The following is a 27,639-nucleotide window of genomic DNA, read 5'->3' on the forward strand; positions in this document are numbered from 1 at the left end:
AACCAGCAAAGTATATATATATATATATATATTTATAGAGAGAGAGAGAGAGAGAGAGAGAGAGATTTATCTTAGATAAATGGCTCACAAGCGTGTAGAAGCTGACAAGTTCAAGCTGAAAAGTTCGTCTCTGGAGGGGGATGGGGCCCAGGGCCGTCTGGCTTTCACACGCACGGCAGAGGAGTGCAAGTCACAAAGTTCGTCTCTGGAGAGAGATGGGGCCCGGAGTTGTCTGGTTCCCTCAAGCGCAGCAGAGCCGGGAGAATCAAAACTGACACTCAGGGTCACCGTTCCCAACAAAGAAAGAATCCAAAAGGCTCCTCTGGGGCGCGCAGCGAGCTGCTTGCTCCAGGAAGCATATATCTGGAATGCCGTTTTTCCAGTTTGTTCCTGGGATAGTGTTACAGGTAGGCCACACCCCTGGGGAAACTCCCCCTAGACTGACCGGCCGCTTAGGACGCAGTCATGTGATACATCATGGGAACCACCACTCACAAGTGAAGTCCAGCCAAGTTGACACATCTTCAACTATCACAGGCTACTACAAATAAAGCTGCTGTAAACATTCTTATATAAGTGTTTGTATGGACAGACGCTTTTATTTCTCTTGGGTAAATACCAACGGGTGGGATTTCTGGAGTGCATAGAAGACATTGTCTTTTTTTCCACAGAACCACTGGTAAGTTTGAACTGTCAACATTTTGGTTAGCAGCACAATGCCTTAGCCACAGTGCCACCTCACAACTGGATCAATAACAAATGGAGCAACCATCATGATAAATGGAGAAAAGATTGAAGTTGTCAGGGATTTCATTTTACTTGGATCCACAATCAACACTCATGGAAGCAGCAGTCAAGAAATCAGACGTTGTATTCCACTGGGCAAATCTGCTGCAAAAGACTTCTTTAAAGTGTTAAGAAGCAAATATGTCATTTGAAGACTAAGGTGCACCTAACCCAAGCTATGGTATTTTCAGTCGCCTCATATGCATGTAAAAGCTGGGCAATGAATAAGGAAAACCCAAGAAGGGTTGATGGCTTTGAATTGTGATGTTGGTGAAGAATACTGAAAATACTATGGACTGCCAAAAGAATAAGCAAATTTGTCCTGGAAGAAGTGCAGCCGGAATGCTCCCTTAGAAGTGAGAATGGCCAGACTTGGTCTCACTTACTTTGGTCATGTTGTTAGAAGGGACCATTCCCTGAAGAAGGGTATCATGCTTGGTAAAGGAGGGGATCAGAGAAAGAGGGGAGAACCCTCAACAAGATAGATTAACACAGTGGCTGGAATGATGGTCTCAAGTATAGAAGGGATTGTGAAGATGGTGTATGACAGAGCAGTGTTTTGTTTTGTTGTACATAGGGTCATTATGAGTCGGAACTGACTCAATGGCACCTAACAACAACAACATAGTAGATACAGATTTAACACTGTACAAAACTGCTAATCTGTTTTCCAGAGGTTTTGTGCCATTTTACATTCTCACTTGCAGTGTATGAGTTTAATTTGCTCCCCATTCTTGCCAACACTCAGTTTGGTTTGGAATTTTAGTGATTCTATTTGATATGGTTATTATTTGCATTTCCTTGATGACTAATGGTGTTATTGTCCATTCGTATGTCTTCTTTTGTGATGTTTGCATTCAAAATTTTTGCATAGTTAATACAAATTTAGTTGTTTTCATATTCTGGTTGCCTATATATGTGGTATAAATGTTTTCTTTTGGTCTGTGACTTGCTTTTTTTTTTTTTAAAATGATCTCTTTAGAACAGTAAAGGAGCCCTGGTGGTGCAATGGCTAAAACACTTGGCTGCTAACCAAAAGGCCAGTGGTTAGAAAATACCAGCATCTCCAAAAGAAAGATGTGGCAGTCTGCTTCCATTAAGATTTATAGCCTTGGAAGCTTTATGTGGCAGTTCTACTGTGTCCCCTAGGGTCACTATGAGTTGGAATTGACTTGACAGCAGAGGTTAGAAGTGTAAAAGGTTTTAATTTGGATGAAGTCCAATTTATCAATATTTTCTGTTATAATTTATGCTTTTTGCTTTCTATCTAAGAAAACTTTGTCTAAACTGACCACAAAGATTTTATTCTATGTTTTCTTCTAGAAGATTTAGAGCTTTAAGTTTTACATTCAAGCCTGTGATCCATTTGAATTATTTTTTGTGTAGGATGGGACGTAGGAATTGATGTTCATTTTCTTTCCAGAGCAGTATCTAGTTGTTCCAACACCATTTTTTCCAAAAGACTTTTCATGTCTCATTGAAGTGCTTTGACAGTTTTGTCGAAAATCAATTGATGCTGCTATGTGTAAGCAGAATGATATGAGCTATATCCAAATATTTTATCCATAAAAGTCAGTAGAATACCTGAAAAAGCTTACCAAGCATTAAAAATTATAATTTACATGGTTATGAATCTCATCAAATACCGTTTACTTTTTAGTTATTCCCCTATGTATATTCCAGAATTAATGAAGTAATTTTCTTTGGTGCTAAACCCACATGAAAGGTAACATCCACATTATCCATATTATGATAGCAGAAATGATTGCATTTATCACTTAAGTGTACAGGCTTTCTGGTGAAGAGAAGCCTTAGTCTAGATACTTGGCTCTGCTAACAGCCAGAGATTCCAAAATTTTCTTCAAATGCAAATACACTCCAAAGTGACACAAAAAGAAAAAGAAAAAACAAACCCAAACTCCTCAATTTTTCTAAAATACATATGTTTTTGTTGTTGTTATGTGCCGTCGAGTCAGCCCTGACTCATAGCGACCCCTCCTTGGGTTTCCAAGGCAGTATCACTACAAAAGTAGATTGCCCTACCTTCCTTCTGAGGAGTGGCTGGTGGGTTTGAACCACCAGCCTTCTAGTTAGCCATCAAGTGCCTTAGGCACTATGCCACCAGAGCTCCTAAAATAAATATATATACATGTGTGTGTAAATATATGCATATATATATATTCATACACACACAGAGATCTGTAGCATTGATAACAACATGCTTGCCATTTAACTTTCTACATTAGGAGTGCCAATTTAAGCCAATATTTATTCTGTGACAAAGAGAGAAATGTGGAAAAGAAAACCCAGTGGCTATAAAAACAGAGATCTAAAATTTTAATGATTTAAAAACAGCCTCTACATACGAGATGGCAAGAGAGTAATACAGATTGAACATTATAGCTTTGAAAACTTGAAATGGCACCACTTAGCTTAGAACAAGTTTGTCATCTCCTAAGAAATACATACTATTCAACAAAATCTATAAGGACATCTTTTTCATGTTTTTCAAGTGTTGTTGATTTTCAGCAACCCTCTTCTATCCTACACAGTTACTTGTCATGTAACAATACAACTTTTTGCTTTTGGCAGAGCAGAATTTTGAGAATTATAATAGCAGTTGTTTTGAAAAGCACCTTGTATGGTAAATTCCACTGTTTTTTTTTTTTTCTTTCTTTCTTTTTTAAAAATCACATTTAGACTATGCATTGCTCCTTCTTAAATCCTTCCTTGTTCCAACATCTTGGCTGTTCAAAACAAGCAATTCAGGCAAGGTGTATATTGCATTATAAAAAACATGTCTCCAAATAGGTTAGAATAAAACCATTAAATAAGAATTGGGCTAAAATACCATAAATAATGTGCTTCTTGACTTGGTAATATATGAGCACATTTACCCATGAGGTAGGAAATATTTCATTCCCCCATGATGAATGTGATGGCTTGTGGTGTGTCTTTGCTGTGTTCGCACAGACTGAGTGAAGATATGTAGGATGTTGTAACCTAGATGTGAGATTGGGGGAAGGGACTGCATATGCAAGGTCATTGGCCAGAGAGAGTTGTAAGATGAAATGGACTCTGCAGCTGCTCTGTGTGAAGGGTCTGCAATGTGAGTCTTATGGAGGGTGCAACATCAAACAATGAATTCTCTTTAGACTAGAGAATAGAGTGTGGCCTGATGGCTTTAAAGTTCAGATGACCAAAGAACTGGCCAGTTTTCCTCAGGTAATGGGAGTTGTAGTACCTGAGTGGATGTTGAGAGTCAGTAAGGCACCTACAACTGTCAGATGGAGCCATTCTTCCTTGTTGTGGACAATCGTCTGATATGTCTTTATAAATTTCTGCTACAAACAATATAGTTTCTGAAAATCTAAAAACATCCTTTGGAAAACCTCATGGCTGAATCACTCACAAATACAGATAAACAAGTAGCCACAGAGAAACACACGCTCTCATTTTATTGTGGCTTCTCTCAGTGAGGAAACATCTCAACCAGAACTGTGGAGATGGCCTCAAAGTGCATAGGTCTCTTCTCTTTCCAGCACCTAAAATATCAGATCTTATAATAACATAGGCTTTTCGTAACTCTTTGAGGGCTTTTCCAACTGGAAGTGGGGACATTTTGCCCAATGTGTACAAGATGGTCAGTTTTGGAAGGGGTTACAAAACAAGAATAAGCCATGTCATGCTTCATTATTTGGGAGAAGAACACTTGCAGGTATTCTCTGCTTTCCAGATTTGGGAGTGACCAGTTCAGGATAACGACAAGTATATGTCCAACACTCTCACAATTAGCTGGCATACTTTCTAAAAATTATGCAGCATTTGGAGGTGCTTATTAAGGTGCTTCTTAATTCATGTTTTTTAATGGAAGGCATCTGACAAACACTCACAAACGAACATGAATACACAGGCATACACAAGCAAACAGAAAAGTTTCTGTACACTTTATATCTCAGACACTAATATGTATACATGAGAACCAAACAACAACAAAAAGATTATCCATCTCCAGCTCCCTGAATTTCTGAAAGTTGTCTAACCCATAAAGTGTATTTAAATCATTTCATATAAAATATCTACAAAAATAGATAGCATTTACAAAAACCAGATAATATTTCCAGTTTTCCTTAGAACCCACCTAGTCCCCTTTTGTGCCTTTTCTCCTCAGAATGTTGCCATCTCCAGCAAAGAGCACTTGAACAGTTGAGCATTTCTAGACAGGTCTGTCACTTGATGTACCATTTCCTGCAGGGCAGTCGTGCTGGGGTAATGGAGGGCAGCCATCTTGGTTGCCATAACTATAGTCTTGAGCTGTTCGCATAGCTGGTTGCTGGAGTTCATCACTTTGTTGCGAATGTCCTGGGCAGCAACCTGCCTTGTCAACGTGTCTCCAATGAACACCAGTTTGTGTGCACTTAGGATGACAAACTTGCTGTGTGCCACGAAGATCCGTGGGGGCTGGGCTGAGCTGACACAACTGAAGAGAGCATCAATGGCATTGAGAAGGGAAATGTAATGGGTCTCGCATTGGTCATAGTAGAAACAGAGCAACTGCCTATCCTGAGGACTCACACTGTTGCTTGTGGCTGGGAGGCTCTGAGAAGGCTTCCACTTTGAGATGTCATTCTCCACGGGCTTTGTGATTTCTTGTTCCAGTAGCTGGAACTGATTTAGCTACAAGGAAGAAAACAATAGATTTCATTAAAGGTAAGGCAGTGTAATGGAAATGATCCTGGGCTTGGAGTTAAAAGTCATGGATTTAATCTTTAATCAGTATCAAACACTAACTAGAGGAAGCGTTGGTCAATTTGCCTTATTTTCCTAAATTGTAAAATATAGAGGTTGAGAAAGATGATATCTAAGGAATCCTCTGAGAAGGCAAGAATTCTAGCACTGCACCACCACTGCTGCCCTCTTGCATTCCAGGTGGGAGATCTGGGTTTGATTCCCAGCTAATGCATCTCATGCAGAGTGGAAGCTTGTATGTTGCTATGATGCTGAACAGTTTTCAGCAGAGTGTTCACACAAAGACTAAGAAAGATGTGGTGACCAACTGTTGAAAAACCAGCCAATGAAAACCCTATGGAGTCCAATGGTCTGATCCTGTTGTGCATGGGATTGCCATGAGTTGGAGGCCAATGCAACAGCAGCTAACAACAAAGGAATCCTCCAGCCCAGCGCTTCCGTGATTGATTCATGGTTGGAAGGCAGCATGTTATAGTCATTGAGCACATGGACTGTGGTTTAAGCCCAGCTCTGTCATTTGTACCTTTATGAAGATTAAATAAATTAGTATTTATAAAGCACTTGGAATAATGTGTGGTAAATCATAGGTGGTACATAAATGTTTGTTGTTGTTGTTATGTGCCGTCGAATCAGACCCGACTCATAGCGACCCCTCCTTGGGTTTCTGAGGCAGTATCACTATGGAAGTAGATTGCCCCATCTTCCTTCCAAGGAGTGGCTGGTGGGTTTGAACCGCCAGCCTTCTGGTTAGCAGTCAAGTGTCTTAGGCACTACACTACCAGAGCTCCCACATAAATGTTTATTAAGTGGTAAATGATAGTGAAGGAAAGCCATATATATAGTGATCTCTTTGTCAAGCATGTCACTGACAGTCTCTTCCTCTTTGGGGAATACCTTTACCCTGTCTCTTCAAGATGCTTAGATGAAATGACTATTCATGGACCTTTTCTACTTCTCCTGCTCTTTCTGGAGAGATTTATAGATATGTTATAACCCAACAGAGTCCCTGGGTAGTGGAAATGGTTAACACTCTTGGTAGCTACTAGAAAAGTTAATAGCACTAGTCAACCTAGAGGTGCCTTGGAAGAAAGGCCTGGTGATCTACTTCCAAAAAATCAGCTATTGCCAGCCCTATGGAGCACAGTTCCTCTGACACACATGGGGTCACCATGAATTGGAATCAACTTGACAGCAACTGTTGTTTTCTTTTTAATAATCCAACACTACAGGAAAGAATAAAGCACTTATGGTAAAGGATATCCCTAAAGAATTCTGGATGTAAATTGTGCATCATAATAATTAGTGCACAGGGTTGTTGAAGAAAAAGGGACCAGAAGAGTCAGACTGAATGATTATTAGCTTTTTTCCTTCTCTTCACTGCCCCCAATTAGTACATTACTTAAATTGAAATGGCAGTAATTTCTAGCTATTCCATCATACTTTAGGCAAGACCTCTCTTTTGCAGATAAGGACTATCCATCACCTGAGCTTAGGATTCAGCCATTTGCTTACCCCGAGGTATGGATGAGTCAGAGCAGGGATAACCTCACCCCACTTCCTCCCTTAGAAATGTCAGTCAGCTCTACTTTTCTACAGAATCCATTTTCTTCTTAGGAATTACTATCATTTCAACAAGTTACCTAAACCCTGTGCTCTTGCTTGCACAAATGCAAGGCAAAAATAAGCATACATAAGGTGATTTACCAAAGTCTTTAATTATAATGAATTCTACTTCATATAGATTTTGCTTTTGTAGGAATCCCTGGGTGGTGTAGAGGATTAACATGCTCAGCTGCTAACCCAAAAGTTAGAGGTTCGAATCCACCAAGAGGTGCCTTGGAAGAAAGACCTGGTGATTTACTTCTGAAAAATCAACCACTGAAAGTGCTATGGGGAACAGTTCTACTCTGACACACGGAGTTGCTATGAGTCAGTGTTGATTCAACAGCCGCTGTACTGGATCCTTTTGCAAATATGTTCAGAAATATCATCTCATTAGATGGGGGGAGTACTATATATTTCCTAAAGAAGTGCCTAAAGTTCAGAGACATTAAATGGCTTGTCTAAGATCACAGAGTTGTGTAGTCAGAAAGCAGGGATTAGAACATATGTTTCTGGAGTGCATCACTTATTCTGCTACGTGGCATTGTACTTCATCTTATAAGGCTTGTAAATCCTCCACGTATTTCTCTTAACTTCTGTGTCTTTGTACTAGAAATACCCACCATTTATCTGCCTTACTCATAGCCAACTTTTGAAAGAATCTGCCTTGGCCAAAGCTCTCATACCCTTAGACTAGAACAAGGACAGTCAAATCGTAGGCTTGTGTTGCTGGCTAAAAGATAGATGGATGGATGGATGGATGGATGCATGGATGGAAGGAAGGAAGGAAAAGAAAGAAAGAAAGGAAAAGAAGGAAAGAAAGGTAGGTAGGTAGACAGAGATGGCCTAGCAGACTCTCTTTTGTAGGACATTGATGAACCATAGAAGAGAGCTAACCATCAGCTAAGGAAGCTGGAACAAAAAATCATCATATAGAAAGGGTTTTGGGTACCCCTTTAAGGGTTCTGTAAAAGATAAAGTTATAGGGGAGCCACACATATAGGCAAGCAGAAGAAACTGTCAGAAAATAGGGGAGACTGAAGCAGATTTACATAGCAAAGCAAAGGAAGTACAAGAGAGCAAATTTACAGTTCTAGTTCTCCCCAGATTTAACTATATCTTCATTTTCTGATCTTGAATCTGCTTTGGCTAGCCTGAATGAGTCTTGTTCCTTGAGACCAACAACCTTAACCCAAGTAGTCCTAATCTGTTAGATGTGCAGCTAGCCTGGAAAAATTTCTGTCTGGACATCATCCAGTTACATTCAGCTGGATTAGCAAGGCCATAAACTTTCTCTTTGTTCCTATAACCTACTGCATGCCTCAGAGTTTATTTATGCCCAAGTGTGCTGGAAGGATCAAAATCCTAATCTTCTGATGTTGTGCCTTCCCTGCTAAGTGGGAAATCTTTTCAACACCAGGTAGTTGGTGTTCTGATGACTTTACCTGATGATGTTCCAGTTGCATCTTGTTCTGTTTGATGATATTTTCTTTTTCCAACAGCTCTTTCTGCTGCCTCTCAAACTCCTCCTTACCCTATTATTTTTCAACATAAAGATACCATTACATCATCACTGTGATTCACTTATGTTAAAAATTTCATTGACAAATTTATAAATATGTTTTCATTTCCCACTGCCGTGGCAATTCCCCAAATGCCCATTTAGGCCCAGTGAGACCCAGACAAGCATGGTCTATTATCAAGCTTCTTGTTGAGTCAGTGTAGGTGAGGGCTGAAAACTGGAAATGCCTTCCATGTGGGGTACTATGCTCTCTGCTACACCTTACCATTTTCTGAGAACTACCCATAACCCCTTTCAAACCTCTTTATGAAGTAATATCTCCCAGGGTTCTTTCGTAATAGATTATATGTGAACCATAAACCTTCAAACGTAGACCTCAATGTGGTACACATTTCATTTCTAGTTTCTCTGAATCTTCTATACATCTCTACTCCAAAGTAGCACTTCTCGGCCTACAGAGTTGGACAAGCAAAGAGGCCAATGTTCAATGCCTCCATCACAATGTTCAATGCCTCCATTCACTCCTACACCTTTCCCCAGCACTGGGTGTAGCTCAGCAATTCCTCCCCACATCTCCTTTCTTCCACTCGAAGAGATTTGTTGTTGTTGTTGCTGTTATGTATCCTCAAGTTGGCTCCACCTCACAGCAACCCTATGTACAACAGAACAAAACTGCCTAGTTCTGCACCATCTTCACAATATTTGCTATGCTTGACCTCATCAGTGCAGCCACTGTATCAGTCAATTTCATTGAGGGTCTTCCCCTTTTTCACTGACCCTCTATTTAAGTTGCTTTAATAGTTCACAGTATAATCCATGGCTCTCATTTAATTAAAAAAAAAAAAAGAAGAAGAAGAAATTATGCCAAATTTTAAATTATAGATCTCTACAGAGTGTTTTGGGAGCTCTGATGGCGTAGTGCCTAAGGCATTTGACTACTAACCAGAAGGCTGGTGGTTCAAACCCACCTGCCACTCCTTGGATGGAAGGTTTGGCAATCCACTTCTGTACTGATACTGCCTTGGAAACCCAAGGAAGAGTTGCTATGAGTCAGATCCAATTCTACGGCAGTGGTTTGTTTTTATCGAGTGTTCTAAGGAGTTCTGGTGCTCCTTACATACCTAAGGCATTAAACTGGCAACCAGAAATTTCAACAGTCACTCTACAGAAGGTTTTGCTGCCTTGGAAATCCAATGGGGGTCACTATGAGTCAGAATTGACTTGATGGCAGTGAGTTTTTATTATTTTTTTAATAGAGTGTTTTAAGGAGTTCTGGTGGTGTAGTAGTGGTTAAGGCACTTGGCTGCTGCTAATCAAAAGGTTGGTAGTTCAAACCCACCAGCTGCTCTATGGAAGAAAGATGAGGCAATCTGCTTCCATAAAGATTTACAGTCTTGGAAACACAATGGAGGTCGCTATGAGTCAGATTGATTAGATGGCAGTGAGTTACAGAGTGTTTTAAGGAGCTCTGGAAGCACAATGGTTAAGAGCTTGGCTGGTAACTGTAAGACTGATGGTTAGAACCCAACAGTCACTCCAAGGAAGGAAAGAGCTGTTGATCTGCTCCCATAAAGAGTATAGCCTAGGAAACCCAATGGGGCAGCTCTGCTCTGTGATATAAGTTTGCTATGAGTCAGAATCAACTCAAAATGCACAACAACAAATAGAATATTTTAATCTTCCAAAATGAAAAGGCAAGCTGCCAGGATACCAGGTCAACCTGGTGGAATTGCCACTTATAGGAAGCAGATCGTGACTGCCCAATTTCCCATACACAGGTTAAACTGTAAGCCAACTGGAACATACCCAATGTTCCCCTATGTATGTCTGAGGTAATTAAGTTTCTCTGCAACAAGTACACACACACATACATATACACACACAAACACATGCTGCAGGGCTAGAGGGGAACTTAGAAATTCTCTAGTCTATAGGTTCCCCTTTTTCCTAACAGTGGAACCCTTTTTTCAAATAAAATATATTAGGGTATGACATAATAAAACACAAAATAGAAGTGGAGCTGATCATAAGAGGGTCCATTATCCTATTTGTTTAATGTTGTTGTTATGTGCTGTCGAGTTGTTTAATGTTGTTGTTATGTGCTGTCGAGTTGGATCTGACTCATAGTGAACCCCTCCTTGGGTTTCCAAGGAAGTATCACTACGGAAGTAGATTGCCCAACCTTCCTTGTGAGGAGTGGCTGGTGGGTTTGAACCACCAGCCTTCTGGTTAGCAGTCAAGTGCCTTAGGCACTATGCTATCAGAGCTCTTTATTTTCTGCTTATCTGAAACATAGCAATTGGATTTAATCCAACCCCATACGTTATTCATTTTTACAAGTGAGGAAATTAAGGCAGAGGCTAAAGATGTTAAAGAACTTGGTCACACAATTAGTGTCACTGAAAGGTCTAGAGCCTAGGACTCAGGACTCTGTCCAGTACTCTTCCTTCTGTACAACACTGCCTCCAACTGACTTGGTTAACATTGATTACGTTCTCTTCATTGGTAGCCCAGCTTTATAGCCTTAGGGGCATTAGTTCCAGGCTCCCTAAGTGTGAACGTAGGTGTTTTATGAGTTTGGATTCTTTACCTGTAGGTGGACATAGTCATAATCATCCATCCAGCTCTTCTCAGAGCCATCACTGCTGCTACAATCAGGGTGCTGGTCCTTGCCCAGGCTTGGGGACAATCCCTTATTGTGGGCCTGGGCCTTGTTGGAGCCACTGTGTGGGTACTCAGTTGAATTCATGATGCTCTCAGGTCCGTTCTTTAGATGCAAGCTGCCAGGGCCTAGTCTGAAGATGGCCTCTGCATTAGTGTTGATGGTTGTGGTGAGCTGTTTGGCATCATCAGGCACTGTCTTTGCCACCATCACAAACCTGTCCAGATCATCACACTTGTTTTGGGGCTTGTTGATGGCCAGGATATTCAGGGACCAGCTGCACTCATTTAAGTCATGACTGGTTTGACTTAGAATCTGGTGAGAGTCTTCGACTCTTTGGAGCTCCCGCTTCATTTTGTTATGGAGGATGAGTTCTGGAAGGCAGGAGGCATTTGCTAGAGCTCCCTTGGCAAAGAGGAGGTACTCCCTCAGAAACAATTCCACTTTTTCCACTGCCATGCGTATCTCATTGATGTGTTTCTCCATGTATCCATAACAACGCCAGTCTGTGGTGACCAGTGCCATGAGGCTGGAGACACCCATCTCCAGGGTCTGCTGGAGCCGGTGGAGTCTCTCAATAGCTGTGTCTGGATCCAAGAGGAGCCGTTTGTCTTGAGATGGGGAGGCTGACAACGAGGACTCCTTTGAGGTGGTGGAAGATGTAGACATGTTACTCCTGGTACTGCCTGTACTGGAGAAAGATAACCGGTTGATTCCATCCACCACATCCTGAGACCCTTTAGTGTCTGGCGGATTATGTAGCGGAACATCGTAAACACCATCCCTTTCTTCAAGATTTGCTTTCTCATTGGTTTCTGCTGGTGGTTCCAGAAACTGAACTCCTCGTGGGACATCATATGCATCGCTCTGAGTGCCCACCGGTGGTCCTAGTGGTGAAGGTCCATGATTCAGGGACATGCTCTGGTGCCTGCGGGACACCAGCTCAGCAGCTCCTGGAACATCACAGTTGTATTTTATGTTAAGGTCCTTCCCTACTGACTTGGTGGTGGCTGGAGGGATGTCATAAACTCCCTCCAGTCTGACTTCTGGCCTTCCAACTTGTCTCATCGGAGGGGGGAAATCATACTCTTTCCCCCTAAGTCCTGCTTCATCTTGATAAGCAGAAGGTGGAATGGCATACATCTTAAATACAAAACAGAAGTTGGTAAAAAAATGAAACTCTTAATTGTTGAGTTGGCTTATGTGAACATGAACATACTGAACAGGACATTAAAATGAACCCCAGAATTCACAGTCCTTTTTGTGACTCCTCTTCCCACTACTGGTAAGTACTTGTCAAGGCTCTGCTTGGCTCTGCTCTCATATCACTCAATCTTCTGATAAGAACATCCATTCCCATGGTCTCAATGGTAACTGGGATGTGGAACCCTCTCCTCTGGGTCCCAGCCCATATTTTTGACCATTTCCTAGCTATTTCTCCTTGCTGTTCCAATGCAAGAGGCAGGTTCTGCATTAACATAACCCAGAAAGTATCAGAAGTCCTGAGGTCTCTTCCCAGGTCCACCAAGTTATTAAAACTTGATGCTGAATAACCCTTTAAATGCTCTGAGCCAACAGTTCCCTTATCTGTAAAGATAACAATATTTCCCATGCAGGCCTACCTAGACAGTGTCAGAGTGAATTAAATTAGTTAACCCATATCAATGGACCAAGTAAGCTGTAAAACCCTATATGAGATACATTATTATTATTTGTCAAATCAAACAAATTACCTTCCTGTCCAACTGGATCTCCTTATTGACTACTCATTTTTAAAAATTTTAAGTGGGGCCTCTAAATAAGGTGCAAACAGTTAAGGATTCAGCTACTACTCAAAAGGTTAGAGATTTGAGTCTACCCAGAGGTACCTCAGAAGAATGGCCTGGCAATCTACTTCCAAAAAATCATCCATTAAAAACCCTATGGATCACAGTTCTACTCTGACACACATGGGGTTGCCATGAGTCAGAGTGAACTTGACACCAACTGGTAAAGAGTTATCTTTAATTATTATTGCCTTTCATTCCTTTCATTTATTCTCTCACCAAAATGAGATCTTCCCACTTTAGGTTTGCCCTTCTCATTCTATCCCAATAAGCCAACACACACACACACACACACACACACACACACAAAGACAACACACACACACACAAAGACAACACACACACATACACACACACACACCTTTTTGCCACTCTGTAATAGCTTACTAGGAGTCCCTGGGTAGCACAAATGGTTAAGTGCTTGACTGCTAAGCACATGGTTGGTGGTTCAAACCCACCCAGAGGTGCCTTGGAAGACAGGTCTGGTGATCAGCTTCTGAAAAATCAGCCTCTGGAAACTCTATAGAGCAGTTCTACTGTTCACACATGGGGTCACTATGAGTTGAAATTTATTCAACAGAAATTAACAACAGTAGCTAACTACTTACCCCTTTAGTAGGAGGAATGTCATATACCCCTTGAGGTTTTATCTCTCCCACCGGCACTGAAAACACAGGGCCTTTCACTGATGAGGGAGGGATGTCGTACACCTGAAGAGAAACACTTGAATTACCCAGAATGAAATTTTTAATCTTTCTTTTTTTAATACTACTGTGCTTTTGATTATGGATTGATTTACCAGCTGATGTGTAGGCTTGGTATCTGGTAGTGTCCTGTGTGACCAAGGGCTGGTGGGATTTTTCATTTTAGATTTTGTATTCCTTGACCTAGATTGACTATAAACATGATCTTACTTGAAATATTTACCCTGTCTGAACTTTAAACTGTAGTTTAAGTTTTAATACTTCATGAAAAAAACTGTTAAAATGATAAAGCAACAAAAATTTTTTCAGATGAAAGACCAGACTTTCCTGATGAAGCAAATCTAGAAGACAAAATTTATATAGTGTTAGCTAAAAGAGTTCCTGGAAGGACACCTAAGTAAAGGTTCATAATAAATATCCATTTGTGGTGTAGTGCTTGAGGCACTTGACTGCTAACCAGAGGGCTGGCAGTTCAAACCCACCAGCCACTCCTTGGAAAGATGAGGTAATCTACTTCCATAGTGATATTGCCTCAGAAACCCAAGGAGGGGTCGCTATGAGTCGGGTCTGACTCGATGGCAGTCAGTTTGAGTTTTGAGGGTTTTTTTGTACTTTGTGAACAACCTTATTCCTATAGCCCAACCAATGTTGCCTGAAGAGATTCTCTCCCCTGCTGACTCCATATTCTGGTACTTACCCCCTGAGTGGTATGGGAGGGAGGTACATCATAAGTGTCCTTTGGGTATCTGGATGGGTACTCGTACACGTAGCCATGGCCTGTCCTTACTGGGGTTATTACCTGTGAAGGAGAGGACACACAGGTAAAATTTAAAGCCTGAGTCTTGAGTGAACCCTCTGAGTTCCCAGTCAGACACTCATCCCTCTTCTCTCACCCATAAAAAGAAAAAATAAAAAAGACCCAAAGAAGGAAAAGACAAAAGAAAGGAGACAAAGAGACACAGCAGGTCCAAAACCCTTTAAATCCCTCTTCAGTCCCCTTGAAGAACAAATTCCGGAAATATCTCTGTCATCTTCCTGTGGTTACAAAATCACCTCAAACTTGTTCAGATAGAGTCTCAATTCCCAAAATACACTTTAAAGGAGAGTCATTTTTAAATGATGAAAGTCCTAGATTATCCCTTTAGACTAATAAAACTCTTCTTACATCAAAATGGTAGCATAGTGAATTTTTTTTTTCCAAATAATAGAGTTCAGCCACTTAACATTCCTCTCCTGTCTCCCCTAGGATGCCTCCTTATCCGACAAACACTATTATTATGATTCTAACTAAAATTCCTTCAGTCACTAGAGTACTTTTACAAAGTGAATACTCAAACAGTATTGCCCTTAGAAGTCTCCAGGAGCTTTCAATCTAAGTTATGAAACAAATGAAATACTGGGTCAGGGAGTGACTGGCAACAGAATTCAGGTCTCAGTCCCTTGTGCTAATTATTTTCTCATTTTCACTAGGGAAGCTAACATCCCAGACAGTACCTACAAGGGACGTCAAAGGTCAAATACATTCATCACATCTTTGGTATTTGGAATCACTGCCAATGAAATGAATCTTACCTGACAGCCTCATATTTTCACAGCTATATAGTTCACTGGGGGAGCCCTGGTGGTGTAGTGGATAAGGCATTTGGCTGCTAACCAGAAGGTCAGTGGTTCAAACCCACCAGCCGCTCTGCAGAAGGAAGATGGGGCGATCTACTTCTGTGAAGATTTATAGCCTTGAAACCCAATGAGGGTCACTATGAGTCGAAATCGAATTGATGGCAGTGAGTTTGGTTTATACTTCACTGGAAGGAGCCCTGGTGGTGCAGTGGTTAGGTACTCAGCTGCTAACTGAAAGGCCAATGGTTCAAACATACCAGAAAGACGTGGCAGTCTGCTTCCATAAAGATTTACGGAAACCCTGTGGGGCAGTTCTACTCTGTCCTAAATGGTCCTTATGAGTCGGAATTGGCTGTGAGTTTGGTTTGGTATCCTTCACTAGTGTCCTAAATAGAGGTAGAGAAATTACTTGAACTTAACTCATTTTGAAATATATTTAAACCTCCAAAAAACTAAAAACCAAAGTCACTGCCATTGAGACAAATCCAATTTGTAATGACCCTATAGAAGAGTAGAACCATAGGGTTCCCAAGGCTGTAAATCTTTACAGAAGCAGACTGCCTCATCCTTTTCCCACAGAGTGGCTGGTAGGTTCAAACTGCCAATGTTGTGGTTAGCAGCCAAGTGCCTTAACCACTAACCCAAACTCACTGCCGTCGAGTCGATTCAACTCATAGTGACCCCTCCTTGGGTTTCTGAGGCAGTATCTCTATGGAAGTAGATTGCTCAACCTTCCTTCTGAGGAGTGGCTGGTGGGTTTGAACTGCCAGCCTTCTGGTTAGCAGTCAAATGCCTTAGGCACTATGCCACCAGAGCTCCTTTAAATCCTCCAAAGGCTTCTAAATCACCAGGGTCTTGTTTCTTCTGCCTAACTACCTGCCCCCTGCCCCCAACCACCACTAATCACTAGCAGTGCCCACCTCAAATATAGCTCATGACATCTTTGCAGACATTGCTCACAGACACTGCAAATGTTGATTGTTGCCTAATAAACCCTCATCTTTTATCCTTTCTCTAATGTGAAAACTCTGGTGTCAGGCTGCCTATGAAACTGTGAAAAGTGCTCCATTGGTCCAGCTTCTGCTGAAAAGAGCACAGCACAGCTAAATGCACTAATGCCCTTCTCCCCAGGGGCTCTGAAATGCCCAAGTTCAATTTGATTTTAAATCCCTAGTGCATACAACTGGTTATGATTAGAATGCATTTCCACTAACTCTCCCCACTGCCTCAGGTGTAAAAAAAAGGAACCTATTGCTTTAAGCTTTGTTGGCACGGGATATAAAGAACCATTTATAGAGTGGCCACTGAACTGTGCCCAGCAGATCTTCCTTTTAAAAGCAGGATGCCCTCTGCTAAAGAAAAACACACTGTGTTCCTAATGCCCCCCTGCCGTTTTTTTTTTAAACAATTTTTTTGCACTCATTATTGTCTAGGAGAAATGAGGTATTTTCTTGTCTATCTCATCAGCTCCTCTATTTTTAGCTTTCTATTTTGGCTTTATAATAGAAACTGCTCTCACAACACAGCCTTTGTTCAGTCTTGAAAAGTTCCTAAGAGTGGACTCTATCTCAAAGGCCAAGTAAGTAATCATGCAAATGGAAAACCAAGCTGGTTATTCTGAAGTCCAGCTTAGCTGTTTCATTTTTGGCTTAAAAAAGGGAGGGGGCTGGGTCTGAAAACAGTGCTTGGTGAAATGTAAACGTTGAAAATGACCCCCGGAAAGCAAGGTCATGGACAAAGTTTTTCCTCAATTTGTGGCTCTTCCCTGGCTGGGAAGTTCAGGCTTCCCGGTATTTAAGATCTTACTTCCTGCCAAATGTCACAGAACCTCAACGTGCTCTCTCTTTCTCATTTAGAGAATGCCTGTGGTCATCTGGTTTTGAAAAACTTTGCATTCCAAACCAGTCATTTTCCTTGTTTATGCATTAAAAGAAACAGATGGTGAAAACCACAGGGGGGAAAAAGCCAACAAAATACAACCAACCCCCAATTCCAGCACTCCCCAATGCGACCATCTAATCCACCCTGGTCCACAAATGGCATCTAAGGAGGCCCAGTGTTTTGCATCTGGTCAGACACGTCCAGGGCATGTAGGGATCCACTCTGTGAAGTCTGAAGGAATGAGAGCTCCAAGTCCTCCTGTGGACATTCTCGTTTCTCCTCAGTGCACTGCTGGGTGATTTCCACGCCAATTGTGTGTTCTCTTCTCTGAGGAAAGTGCTGACCATGCCGTGCCTTATGAAGTATCCAGTTTTGTGGTTCATTAATTCTTTTTCTTCCTGCTTCACATTAAGTACAAAAAAAAAAAAAAAAAACGCCTTTCTACTGTTTCCCCTACTCCCGAGCCCCCAAATTACCTCAGCTGGAGAAGACACCAAGGTCTGGCTATGAGGGCAAGGAAAGCTTGTAGGAATCCTCCTGGGCATTTATGCAGCAAGGCATTGATGGAATTACTACACAAAGGGCATTTTAAAACTAATGTTCTCAATGAAATCAAGGCAGGTTTTTAATTTCCTTTTTCTCCTTGTTTGTTTTCTTTTCTGCATTCCTTCCATTCTGTGTGTTTATTTATAGTTACAAGGGCTTAACCTTAGGTAAATTGCCAAAATGACCTCTTAATTCATTAGTGTTGCCACAAAAGGGGCTAAATTGTGGAGTCTCCGAGGGCTCTGTGACCCACCGTCACTGCCACTGCCGTAATTCCTTCTGTGATTATCCTGTTGAGGAACTGCATTTACCAAATATGGTTTTTCTTTCCCTCCAGTGCCTAAAAAAGGACATCCCTCTTGGTAGAGGGTCAGAGAAAAAGAGGAAACCCTCAACCAGATGGATTGACACAGTTGCTGCAACAATAGGCTTGAGCACAGCAAAGATGGTGAGGATGGGGCAGGACCAGGCAGTGTTATGTTCTGTTGCACATGGGGTTGCTATGAGTTGGAACCGACTCTGTTACATCTAACAAAACATTCCTGAGTGGCATAGATGGTTAAGAGCTGGATTACTAGCTGAAAGTTTGATATAAACCACCCACCCAGAGGTGCCTCAGAAGACAGGCCTGATGATCTGCTTCCAAGAGGTCATGGCCTTGAAAACACTATGGAGTGAGTAGTTCTATTCTGCTCAGAATCAATTTGATGACAGTGGAAAACAACATGAGGAATCCAACCTACCTCAGACTGTAGTGCCATTCTTGTCAACTAAGGCTGAGACTTTGGAAAGAGCTATAAAGGACAGAAGAATGGCTGTGTTGTTGTTGTTGTTATGTGCCCCCGAGTTGAACCTGACTCACAGCCACTCCTCCTTGGGTTTCCGAGGCAGTATCACTACGGAAGTAGATTGCCCAACCTTCTTTCCAAGGAGTTTGAACCGCCAGCCTTCTGGTTAGCAGTCAAGTGCCTTAGGCGCTATGCTACCAGAGCTCCCAGAAGAATGGTAGACTGTAGAAATTCAGAGAAGGAATAGGCTACTTAATAAATCTCCAAGGATGGCTCTAGCAGGTAAGACCAAAAGCCCAAAGCCTAGGGTTATGCTAGCTGTCTAATTTATCTGCCTACATAAAAACAAACAAATATACATGGCTTGCCCCCACCTTCACACACACCTTGATGGTGTTTGATTCACACAATTTTTGGCCTCAGATCCTGTGTGTCATGAGCTATTTTTGAAGATACTTTAGGTATTCTCATGTCTCATAATTTTAAGGGCCATGTATGCTGAAATTTGAAAGAGAAGCATGTGTTTGGGGTGGTGGCAGTGGTTAGGGGATGCAGAAGACCAACTTGTACAAGAATCAGTGTTGATTAGGAACCATTGAGTAAAGTTTATGGTGACAGAAAATCTGGCAACAGATGGATATAGGTGATGTCTGTACAACATGATTAATGTAATCAATGTCACTGACTTGTACATGTAAAAAATGTTGAGTTGGCAAATGTTGTGTTATATATATTTTTACCACACACACATACTCACACACACATAAACTATTAAAGAAAGAAAAAAATATACATATATCCGAGGATTGGAAGGAAGGAATCCTCAGGGGTTCTATCATCACTCATGTCTCCACATTCAGTTTGCCTAGGCTGGCTCCTTTAGACAGATCCAGGGTCTTACTGTCAGATGCCTGCTGGGCAGAGCACATAGAATTCAGGGCAGAACCAAGGGATGCTTGCGTACTGGGCAGACAGACTCACTCAGCCCAAAGGAGGCAGCCATTCCTCAGCTCAGGCCAACTGCTGTCCTGCACAAATGTGCCCTGTGTTGCCAGATTTTCAATTTTTTCAAGAGAAGCCATAAATCTGGATTTTTATGTGAAATCTTCTGATTTTCCAAACTGGCTCAAAATTTTGAAACAGTACCTTGGCCAAACTAAACACATCTGGGCTGTCTCTGGCCCCCAGGCTGCCAGTCTTCATCTTCATATATATATGTTTATTCTCCTCCCTCTGTGCTTTGAAAGCCTCTAAAATCAAGGCTTGCAAGCTCTTCAACTTCGTGCCTTGGCAAGACTGAACTCCCCCTGGTCCATACATGCCCTGCAGCCCCACACTGCTGGGTCTTCATCCAGGAATTTTCTTCTTCCTTTGCTCATATGTACATTTTGTCAGATTTTCAAGGCCAAGATTTATGCTTCTTGCCAATCTTGGGCCTCAGATACAGACAGATACAATATCTCCCTCTTTGGAACCCCGTGAGTGTTTTATCCATATATCTCTATTGGTAACTTTCACTTGTGCATTGGCTGTTTCTGTGCATCTCATCTCTTCTCTTAGCATTTTGGAGACAGATACCAGTTAATGATTTGTTTATAAACAGAAGAGCTTAGCAATGCTTCTACCCCCACCCCTTATAAATTTTATTTATTTTGGGTGTTGAGAATATACACAGCATACATGAACAGTTTCTACATGTATAATTTAGTCACAGTGATTATATTCTTCAAGTTGTTCAACTATTCTCACTCTCTTTTTGTGAGTTGGTTCTCCCTCATTAACATAAACTCACTGCTCCTTAAGTTTCCTATCTAATCTTTTGAGTTGTTGTCATCAGTTTGATCCCATATAGATATTAAAAGAGCACAATGCTAACGTATGAATGGATAAACAAACTATGGTACATACACACAATAGAATACTATGCAATGTTAAAGAAAAACAACAGACCTGCAAAACACCTCATAACATGGATGAAGCTAGAGGACATTATACTGCATAAAATTAATCAATCACAGAAGGGCAAGTATCGTATGAGACACTAGTATAAAAAGTCAAGAAAAGGTTCACACAGAGAACATTCTTTGATGGTTACTGGTGGTGGGAGGGGAAAGGAGGGTAGATACCTATTAACTTGGGTGAAGGGAAAGGCAGTTAGAAACACTGAGAAGAGCACAAGAGCTAAAGGTAACAAGGGTAAATACTGTTACATACACAATCCTGCAATAACACTAAAAACAATAATCTACAAGTGGATACATAGATAGACATGCAAGCTGAACAGGTGTGGGTAAGTGAATGGGATCACATCCACAAATATATATAGGTTTGAACAGAGGATATTTCTACATATGTAGTTATAGGTGCTGCAAATATACCCATGGATATAGTAGAGCATACAGGGGACAGAGTTATGAAAACTCCTTAGCCATAACCAAATACTTTAAGGGAATGAGTCTCTGGGCCTACACACCTCTTTTTGAGTCTCTGCTTTCAAATCTTCTGTGTGCATTCGTTGTTGTTGTTATGTGCCATCAAGTCAGACCCGACTCATAATGACCCCTCCTTGGGTTTCTGAGGTGATATCACTATGGAAGTAGATTGCCCAACCTTCCTTCCGAGGAGTGGCTGGTGGGTTTGAATGACCAGCCTTCTGGTTAGCAGTCAAGTGCTTTAGGCACTACGCTACCAGAGCTCCTTTGGGTGCATGTACTCCTAGGTATTTACCTAGGAGTAGAATTGCTGAGTCATATGGTAGTTCTCCTTTTAGCTTTTTTAGGAACTGCCACCCCATTTTCCACAATGGCTGTATCATTTTGCATTCCTATCAGCAATGGATAAGGGTTCCAATTTCTCCACATCCTTGCCAACATCTGTTATTTCCTTTTTTTTTTTTTCAATCTTAGCCATCCTAAACCAAACCTAACCCATCACAATAGAGTAGTTGTCGACTCATAGTGAACTTATAGGACAGAATAGAACTACCTCATAGGGTTTCCAATGCTATAAATCTTTAAGGAAACAGACTACCTCATCTTTCTCCTACAGAGCAGCTGGTGGGTTTGAACCGCCCACCTTCTGGTTAGCAGCTGAATGCTTTAACCACTGATTTGCATCTCTCTGGTAGCTAATGATGTTGAGTAATTTTCATGTGTTCAGTGGCCATTTGAGTGTCCTCTTTGGGGAAATACCTATTCAAGGCCTTTGCCCATTTTATGATTGAGTTATCTTTCTTATTATTGTTAAGGTGTCAAAGTTTTATGTATTTTGGTTATTAGATTCTTATAAGATATATGGTTTCTGAAAATATTTTCCCAGTGGTAGCTTGTCTTTTCACTTTTTTGGTAAAGTCTTTTGAGGAATGAAAGTTTTAAATTTTTATAAGGTCCCATTTTTTTTGTTTGTTTTTTGCATTTGTGCTTTTATTATTATATTCGATAATCCATTGTTGAAAGCTAGGCCTGACAGCATTACCCCTGCTTGTTCTTCTAAGAATTGTATTGTTTGACTTTGTACATTTAGGTCCTTAATCCATTTTGAATTTGTTTTTGTGTACAGGCATAGATCCTGTTTCATTTTTCTGCATGTGGAAAATAGCACAATGTTTTGAATATACAGGCTGTCCCTGGGTTATAAACATCAGACTGACAAACAACTCATACTTGCGCTTTAGTGTTATGTAAATTTGCCCTCACTGTGAAGTGACTGAAACCAACCCCTACTCCCAAAATATTCTTCTCATTACAATCACCTTCACTTGCTGCACATGCAGCTTTGAAATCATTAAGTCTTTGAGCATTTTCTTGCACCAAAACAAAACCACACCAACTGCCACTGAGTTGATTCCAATTCATAATGACCCTATAGGGCAGAGTAGAACTAGAACTGCCCCATAGGGTTTCCAAGGCTGTAAATCTTTATGGAAGCCAGACTGCCTCATTTTTTTCCCCTTGTAGGAGCTGATGGGTTTGAACTACTGACCTTTTGGTTTGCAGCCAAATGCTTTAACCACTGGACCACCAGAGTTCCTTTTCTTGTACTCCCAAACCAAACTCACTGCCATCGAATAGATTCCAACTCATAGCAACCCCCATTGAGTTTCAGTGGCAGTAAATCTTTATGGAAGTAGATTGCCCCATCTTCCTTCTGTGCAGTGGTTGGTGGTTTTGAACTGCTAACCTTCTGGTTAGCAGTCAGATGTCTTAAGCACCACACCACCAGAGCTCCTTTTCTTGCGCTAATCAAAACCAAAAAACCCAAACTCACTGCCATTGAGTTAATTCCAACTCATAGCAACTGCTGTTGGGTTTCTAAGGCTGTAAATCTTTTTATTTTTTCCCATAAATCTTTACAGAAACAGACTGTCTCATCTTTCCTCTGCAGAGAGGCTGGTGGGTTCGAACCACTGACCTTTTGGTTAGCAGCCAAATGCCTTAACCACTGCATCACTGGAACTCCTTTCCTTGTACTAAATATGGCTAAATAAGAACCGTATGTACCTGTTCCAAGTTATCTACAAATTCAACTTAAAGACACTTAGGCATGGATTTTGTTTGGAACCTGGGGACTGCCTATAGGAGTTCTGGAGACATATATTGACTGAGTACATTAACAAACTAAAGGAAAACTCAAGTGGCATAGTGTGGAACTAAAACAGAGGAGATGGGAAGGACATCAAACAACGGCTCCCTACAGAAGATAAGCTTATTTTCTAGGTAAGTCAGCTCTAGGTTGAGTGGTGCCCCTAAGGCCAGAACTGCATCTTATTAGCCATGCCTGGTAGTTATGATGGTTAACTGTATGTGCCAGTTTGGCTAGGCTATGGTGGCCAGTTGTTTGCTCCATCACTAGTCTATTTGCCTTTGTGAAGTAGTTCTCACCCTCATTGCTGCCGAGTTGGACCCGACTCATAGCGACTCCTCCTTGGGTTTCCGAGGCAGCATCACTATGGAAGTAGATTGCCCGACCTTCCTTCTGAGGAGTGGCTGGTGAGTTTGAACCGCCAGCCTTCTGGTTAGCAGTCAAGTGCCTAAGGCACTATGCTACCAGAGTGCCTGTGAAGTAGTTAGATGTGATTAAATCAGTTCATCCTAAGTACAGCAGATGATCCTGCATACTGTGTGTGGGCCTTGTCCAATGAACTGAAGGCCTTAAGAGTGAAAAAGGAGTTTTCCCTAAGGTATAGAAATGGTTAACATGCTTGGTTGCTAACCAAAAGATTGGAGGTTCAAAACCACCCAGAGGCAACTTGAAAGAATGGCCTGGCAATCTGCTTCTGAAAAATCTACCATTGAAAACCCTAAGGAGTACAGTTCTACGCTGACACACATGGGGTCGCCGTGAATCAGAGTTGACTTGATGGCAACTAGTACAAGTGTAACAAGAATCATGGAGCTGGCACAGGACCGGGCAGTGTTTCGTTCTGCTGTGCATAGGGTCACTATGAGTTAGAGACGGCTCCATGGCACCTAACAACACAACAACAACAAGTACACTAGTATGTATTCTGCCACTGGAATTTAAATAGACATTTTGCCAGAACTCTTTCACTCTTCCCATCACATGAACTATAGATTTTGCGACACAAGATTGCAGACATCTCTAGCCTGTCTACAGATTTTGGACTTGCCAAAAAAGAAAAAAAAAAAAAACCAACCAACTAAAGTCACTGCCGTCAAGTGGATATTGACTCATAGTGACCCCTCCACAGGTTTCTGAGGTGGTATCTCTACAAAAGTAGATTGTCCAGTCTTCCTTCAGAGGAGTGACTGGTGGGTTTGAACCACCAGCCTTCTGGTTAGCTGTCAAATGCCTTAGGCACTATGCCACCAGAGGTCCCTTGGACTTGCCAGCCCCCTACATGTGAGCCAATTCTTTAAACTAAAAATCAATCTCTCTTTCGCTCTCTGGTTCTGTTTCTCTAGATAGTCCCAAGAGAGTTACACTGGCCTCACTTGTGAGGGAGCCAAGAAAGCAGAGTGAATGTTAGATAAAGGTGAAAGACTAAATCAGAAGCCATGAAGAATCATCACCTGAACCTCCAGTTGGACGAAACCACTGCTGGAGGCCAAGGAGGAATGGTTTCCTTTTCCTCATTCTAGAGCGTGCATGTGGCATAAACATCTGGGGTCCTCTCAGTCACCAGCTAGAACCACATGGGGAAATCAAAACAGACCCTCTGTTTTATCTTGACAACAGAAGGAAAACACAATATTAAGGGTCAGGAACCATGCTTGCTCCAGCTCTGAGGATGTGTGACAGGCCTGTGTCACAGGAGTTGTGTATAGGAGGCCATGGCCCCACATATTTCTAGCTCATGGGAAGAATTAGAGAACATGAGTTGGAGTTAGGCAGAACTGGGTCTAAATCCTGCCTCTACCATTTACTAACCGTGAGAGTTTGAGCAAGGTCTTTACATTTTAAGACTGTTTCCTCATTAGCTAAATGGAAATAATACTACTTTCCTCATAGGATATTTTAAGTATTAAATGAGATCAAGTGTGTAAAGCACTTAGCAAAGTGCCTGGCATAGAGTAAACCCTTAACCATTAGCTATTGTTATTATAATTGCCACCTAGGTTATGCAGATTTTGCTTTGGACTTCACCTTCCAGAAATGATTGACTAGGTAATTCAAGTCAATCATACTGCTGAAAAGAATTTTTTTAACATCTGGAAAAAAGACAGAAAAGATCTTAACAGTGTCAAAGAGCTAAAAGATAGTGAAGAATTACCAGGTCAAAATTTGGGAGAGGAGGAGGAATTCATAGAGATGAACCCAAAGTTCAAGGCTGTCTTTGCCCCAGGGCATTTGCTGATCCGAACCAGGTGTCTTCGATATATTTTTGAAAGCTTTTTTGGGTTTAGGGGGAACACTGGAATTTAGGGCTCACCATACTGCCTCGGCAACCCAAGGAGGGGTCACTATGAGTCGGGGCCTACTCGACAGCACATAACAACAACAACAACAAGGTAGGAATGCAGCTAAACTATCTCCCACTTGAAATTGGGACCCTAAGGGCTACATCAGAAGCAAAGACCAACTGGAAGTAAATATGCTTTGCAAAGGCTGAAGCCAGGCTGTAAGTCATCAGGTTGCCCAGAACATCTTAAAAGCTTGAAACTAGATTTATGTGAGTCTATGACACAGGTAGAAGGAAACAAACTCTTTTCTGGAGGAAGAGAACATCTTTTCAGGCTTCAAATTATTTCTACAAACAATTTAAAAAATATAATGTCCAAAACACAATAAAAAATAACCAGGAATACAGAAGACAACAGAAAAGACAAACAATAGCCAATTCTTACTTTCTTTCTAATATGATGAGGAGGTTATCTATGAATTAGTAATCAGAGATTTCAAGGCTGTCTGCTTTCAAGATGTTTCTTGGTTAAACCATGGAAGAAAACAAAATTTAATCATTCTTAGATTTAAACCAGATAGGAAAAAAATTAATGCTAAAGTGTTTTCAGTGAGGTCTAAGAGGCAATTGGAATTTGGAATCAAAGCAGTAAATGACAAGAAACTTTGGCCCTAGATGACCAAAAGTAGGTTTCCTTGGGGTGTTATTTTACTATAGCCATATCAGTATTGCCATTATCACAATCATCACCACACCAGCTCAAGACAAACCAATGGAAAACCCCAGGGGGAAAATGTGCTTTTATAAAAGTTATTTATCCAAGAGAAAGATAGCAAAGTCCCAAATTATGACACTTTATTGAATTTCTCTTCAGTGTAAGTCTTTTCATGGAAGATCACAAGCTGCATTTGTCATGAAAACTCAAAACAAACTCAGTGCCGTCCAGTTGATTAGACTCATAGCGACCCTTCCTTGGGTTTCTGAGGCGGTATCTCTATGGAAGTAGATTGCCCAGTCTTCCTTCCAAGGAGTGGCTGGTGGGTTTGAACCACCAGTCTTCTGGTTAGCAGTTAAATGCCTTAGGCACTACGCCACCAAAGCTCCTTCATAAAATAGTGGGGCACATAGTCATCTCTTTGGGGTCTTTATCTAGACTGTTTCTGCTCACATGGAGTCACTTGTGCCAGGTCTCAGCAAGAGTACTCAGTGAGATCTTTTCCTGAGCATCCACTCCCCTTTTTGAAGTAGGGCTGCGTGGGTGCTTGGGATTGGGGCATAGAGCAGGTGCCATGTGCCGGGGCACCGAAGGACATGGGAAGAGGAGAGACTACTGCCTTCCATGAACCCATTCTGTGACCCCTGCAAATCCTGCTATGGCCAATTAATACCTTCTATGGTCCCACCATTTTCCTATGCTTCCTTCTGACACCAGCCATACTGTTCATCTACTCATCACAACTCTCTCCTCCATCACTTTCCCCTGTTTTAACTCCATCTCTCATTCTATATGCTGCCAACAACTCTAAAATCAACAACTCCTGGTGACTCCATGTACAGATGTTCTCCATAGGGTTTTCAATGGCTAATTTTTTGGAAGGAGACTGCCAGGCTTTTCTTCTGAGATAACCCTGGGTGGACGTGACGCTCCAACCTTTTGGCTAGCAGCTGAGCACGTTAACCATTTGCACTATTCAGGGACTTCATATTTGTGTATATTACATATATATATATATATTGATATATATACACACACACACACACACACATATGTATGTATATATGTATATGTATTTGTACACATTACTTAAATAAATATTATTATATAAACTTGTATACATACATAAATTTATATAACAGGAACTCTGATAGCATAGTGCCTAAGGCATGTTACTGCTAACCAGAAGGCTGGAGGTTCAAACCCACCAGCCACTCCTAGGAATGAAGATTGGGCAATCTACTTTTGTAGAGATACCACCTTGGAAACCCAAGGAGGGGTCACTATGAGTCGGATCTGACTTGATGGCAGTGAGTTTTTTTATTTACATATATATACAAAAAGATATAACTAGCTATATATTTATAAGGAGCTCTGGT

General features: G+C 41.3%; 1 protein-coding gene across 1 annotated transcript in view; it reads right to left on the reverse strand.

The window, feature by feature from the left end:
• Positions 1 to 4,953: 4,953 nt before the first annotated feature.
• The window catches only part of NEDD9 (neural precursor cell expressed, developmentally down-regulated 9), a 37,443-nt gene continuing 14,757 nt past the window's right edge, over positions 4,954 to 27,639 (reverse strand). Inside the window, exons 2-6 of the mRNA XM_007951774.2 lie at positions 14,549 to 14,650; positions 13,756 to 13,857; positions 11,250 to 12,464; positions 8,583 to 8,672; positions 4,954 to 5,463 (exon numbers count right to left, since the gene is read on the reverse strand). Of these exons, the coding sequence (XP_007949965.2) occupies positions 4,954 to 5,463; positions 8,583 to 8,672; positions 11,250 to 12,464; positions 13,756 to 13,857; positions 14,549 to 14,650 (2,019 nt within the window). The remainder of the gene's footprint in view (positions 5,464 to 8,582; positions 8,673 to 11,249; positions 12,465 to 13,755; positions 13,858 to 14,548; positions 14,651 to 27,639) is intronic.

This window comes from Orycteropus afer, unplaced genomic scaffold (assembly GCF_000298275.1).
Source record: "Orycteropus afer afer isolate SDZICR_OR568_19922 unplaced genomic scaffold, OryAfe1.0 scaffold00012, whole genome shotgun sequence".
In the NCBI taxonomy this organism is placed as follows: domain Eukaryota; kingdom Metazoa; phylum Chordata; class Mammalia; order Tubulidentata; family Orycteropodidae; genus Orycteropus; species Orycteropus afer.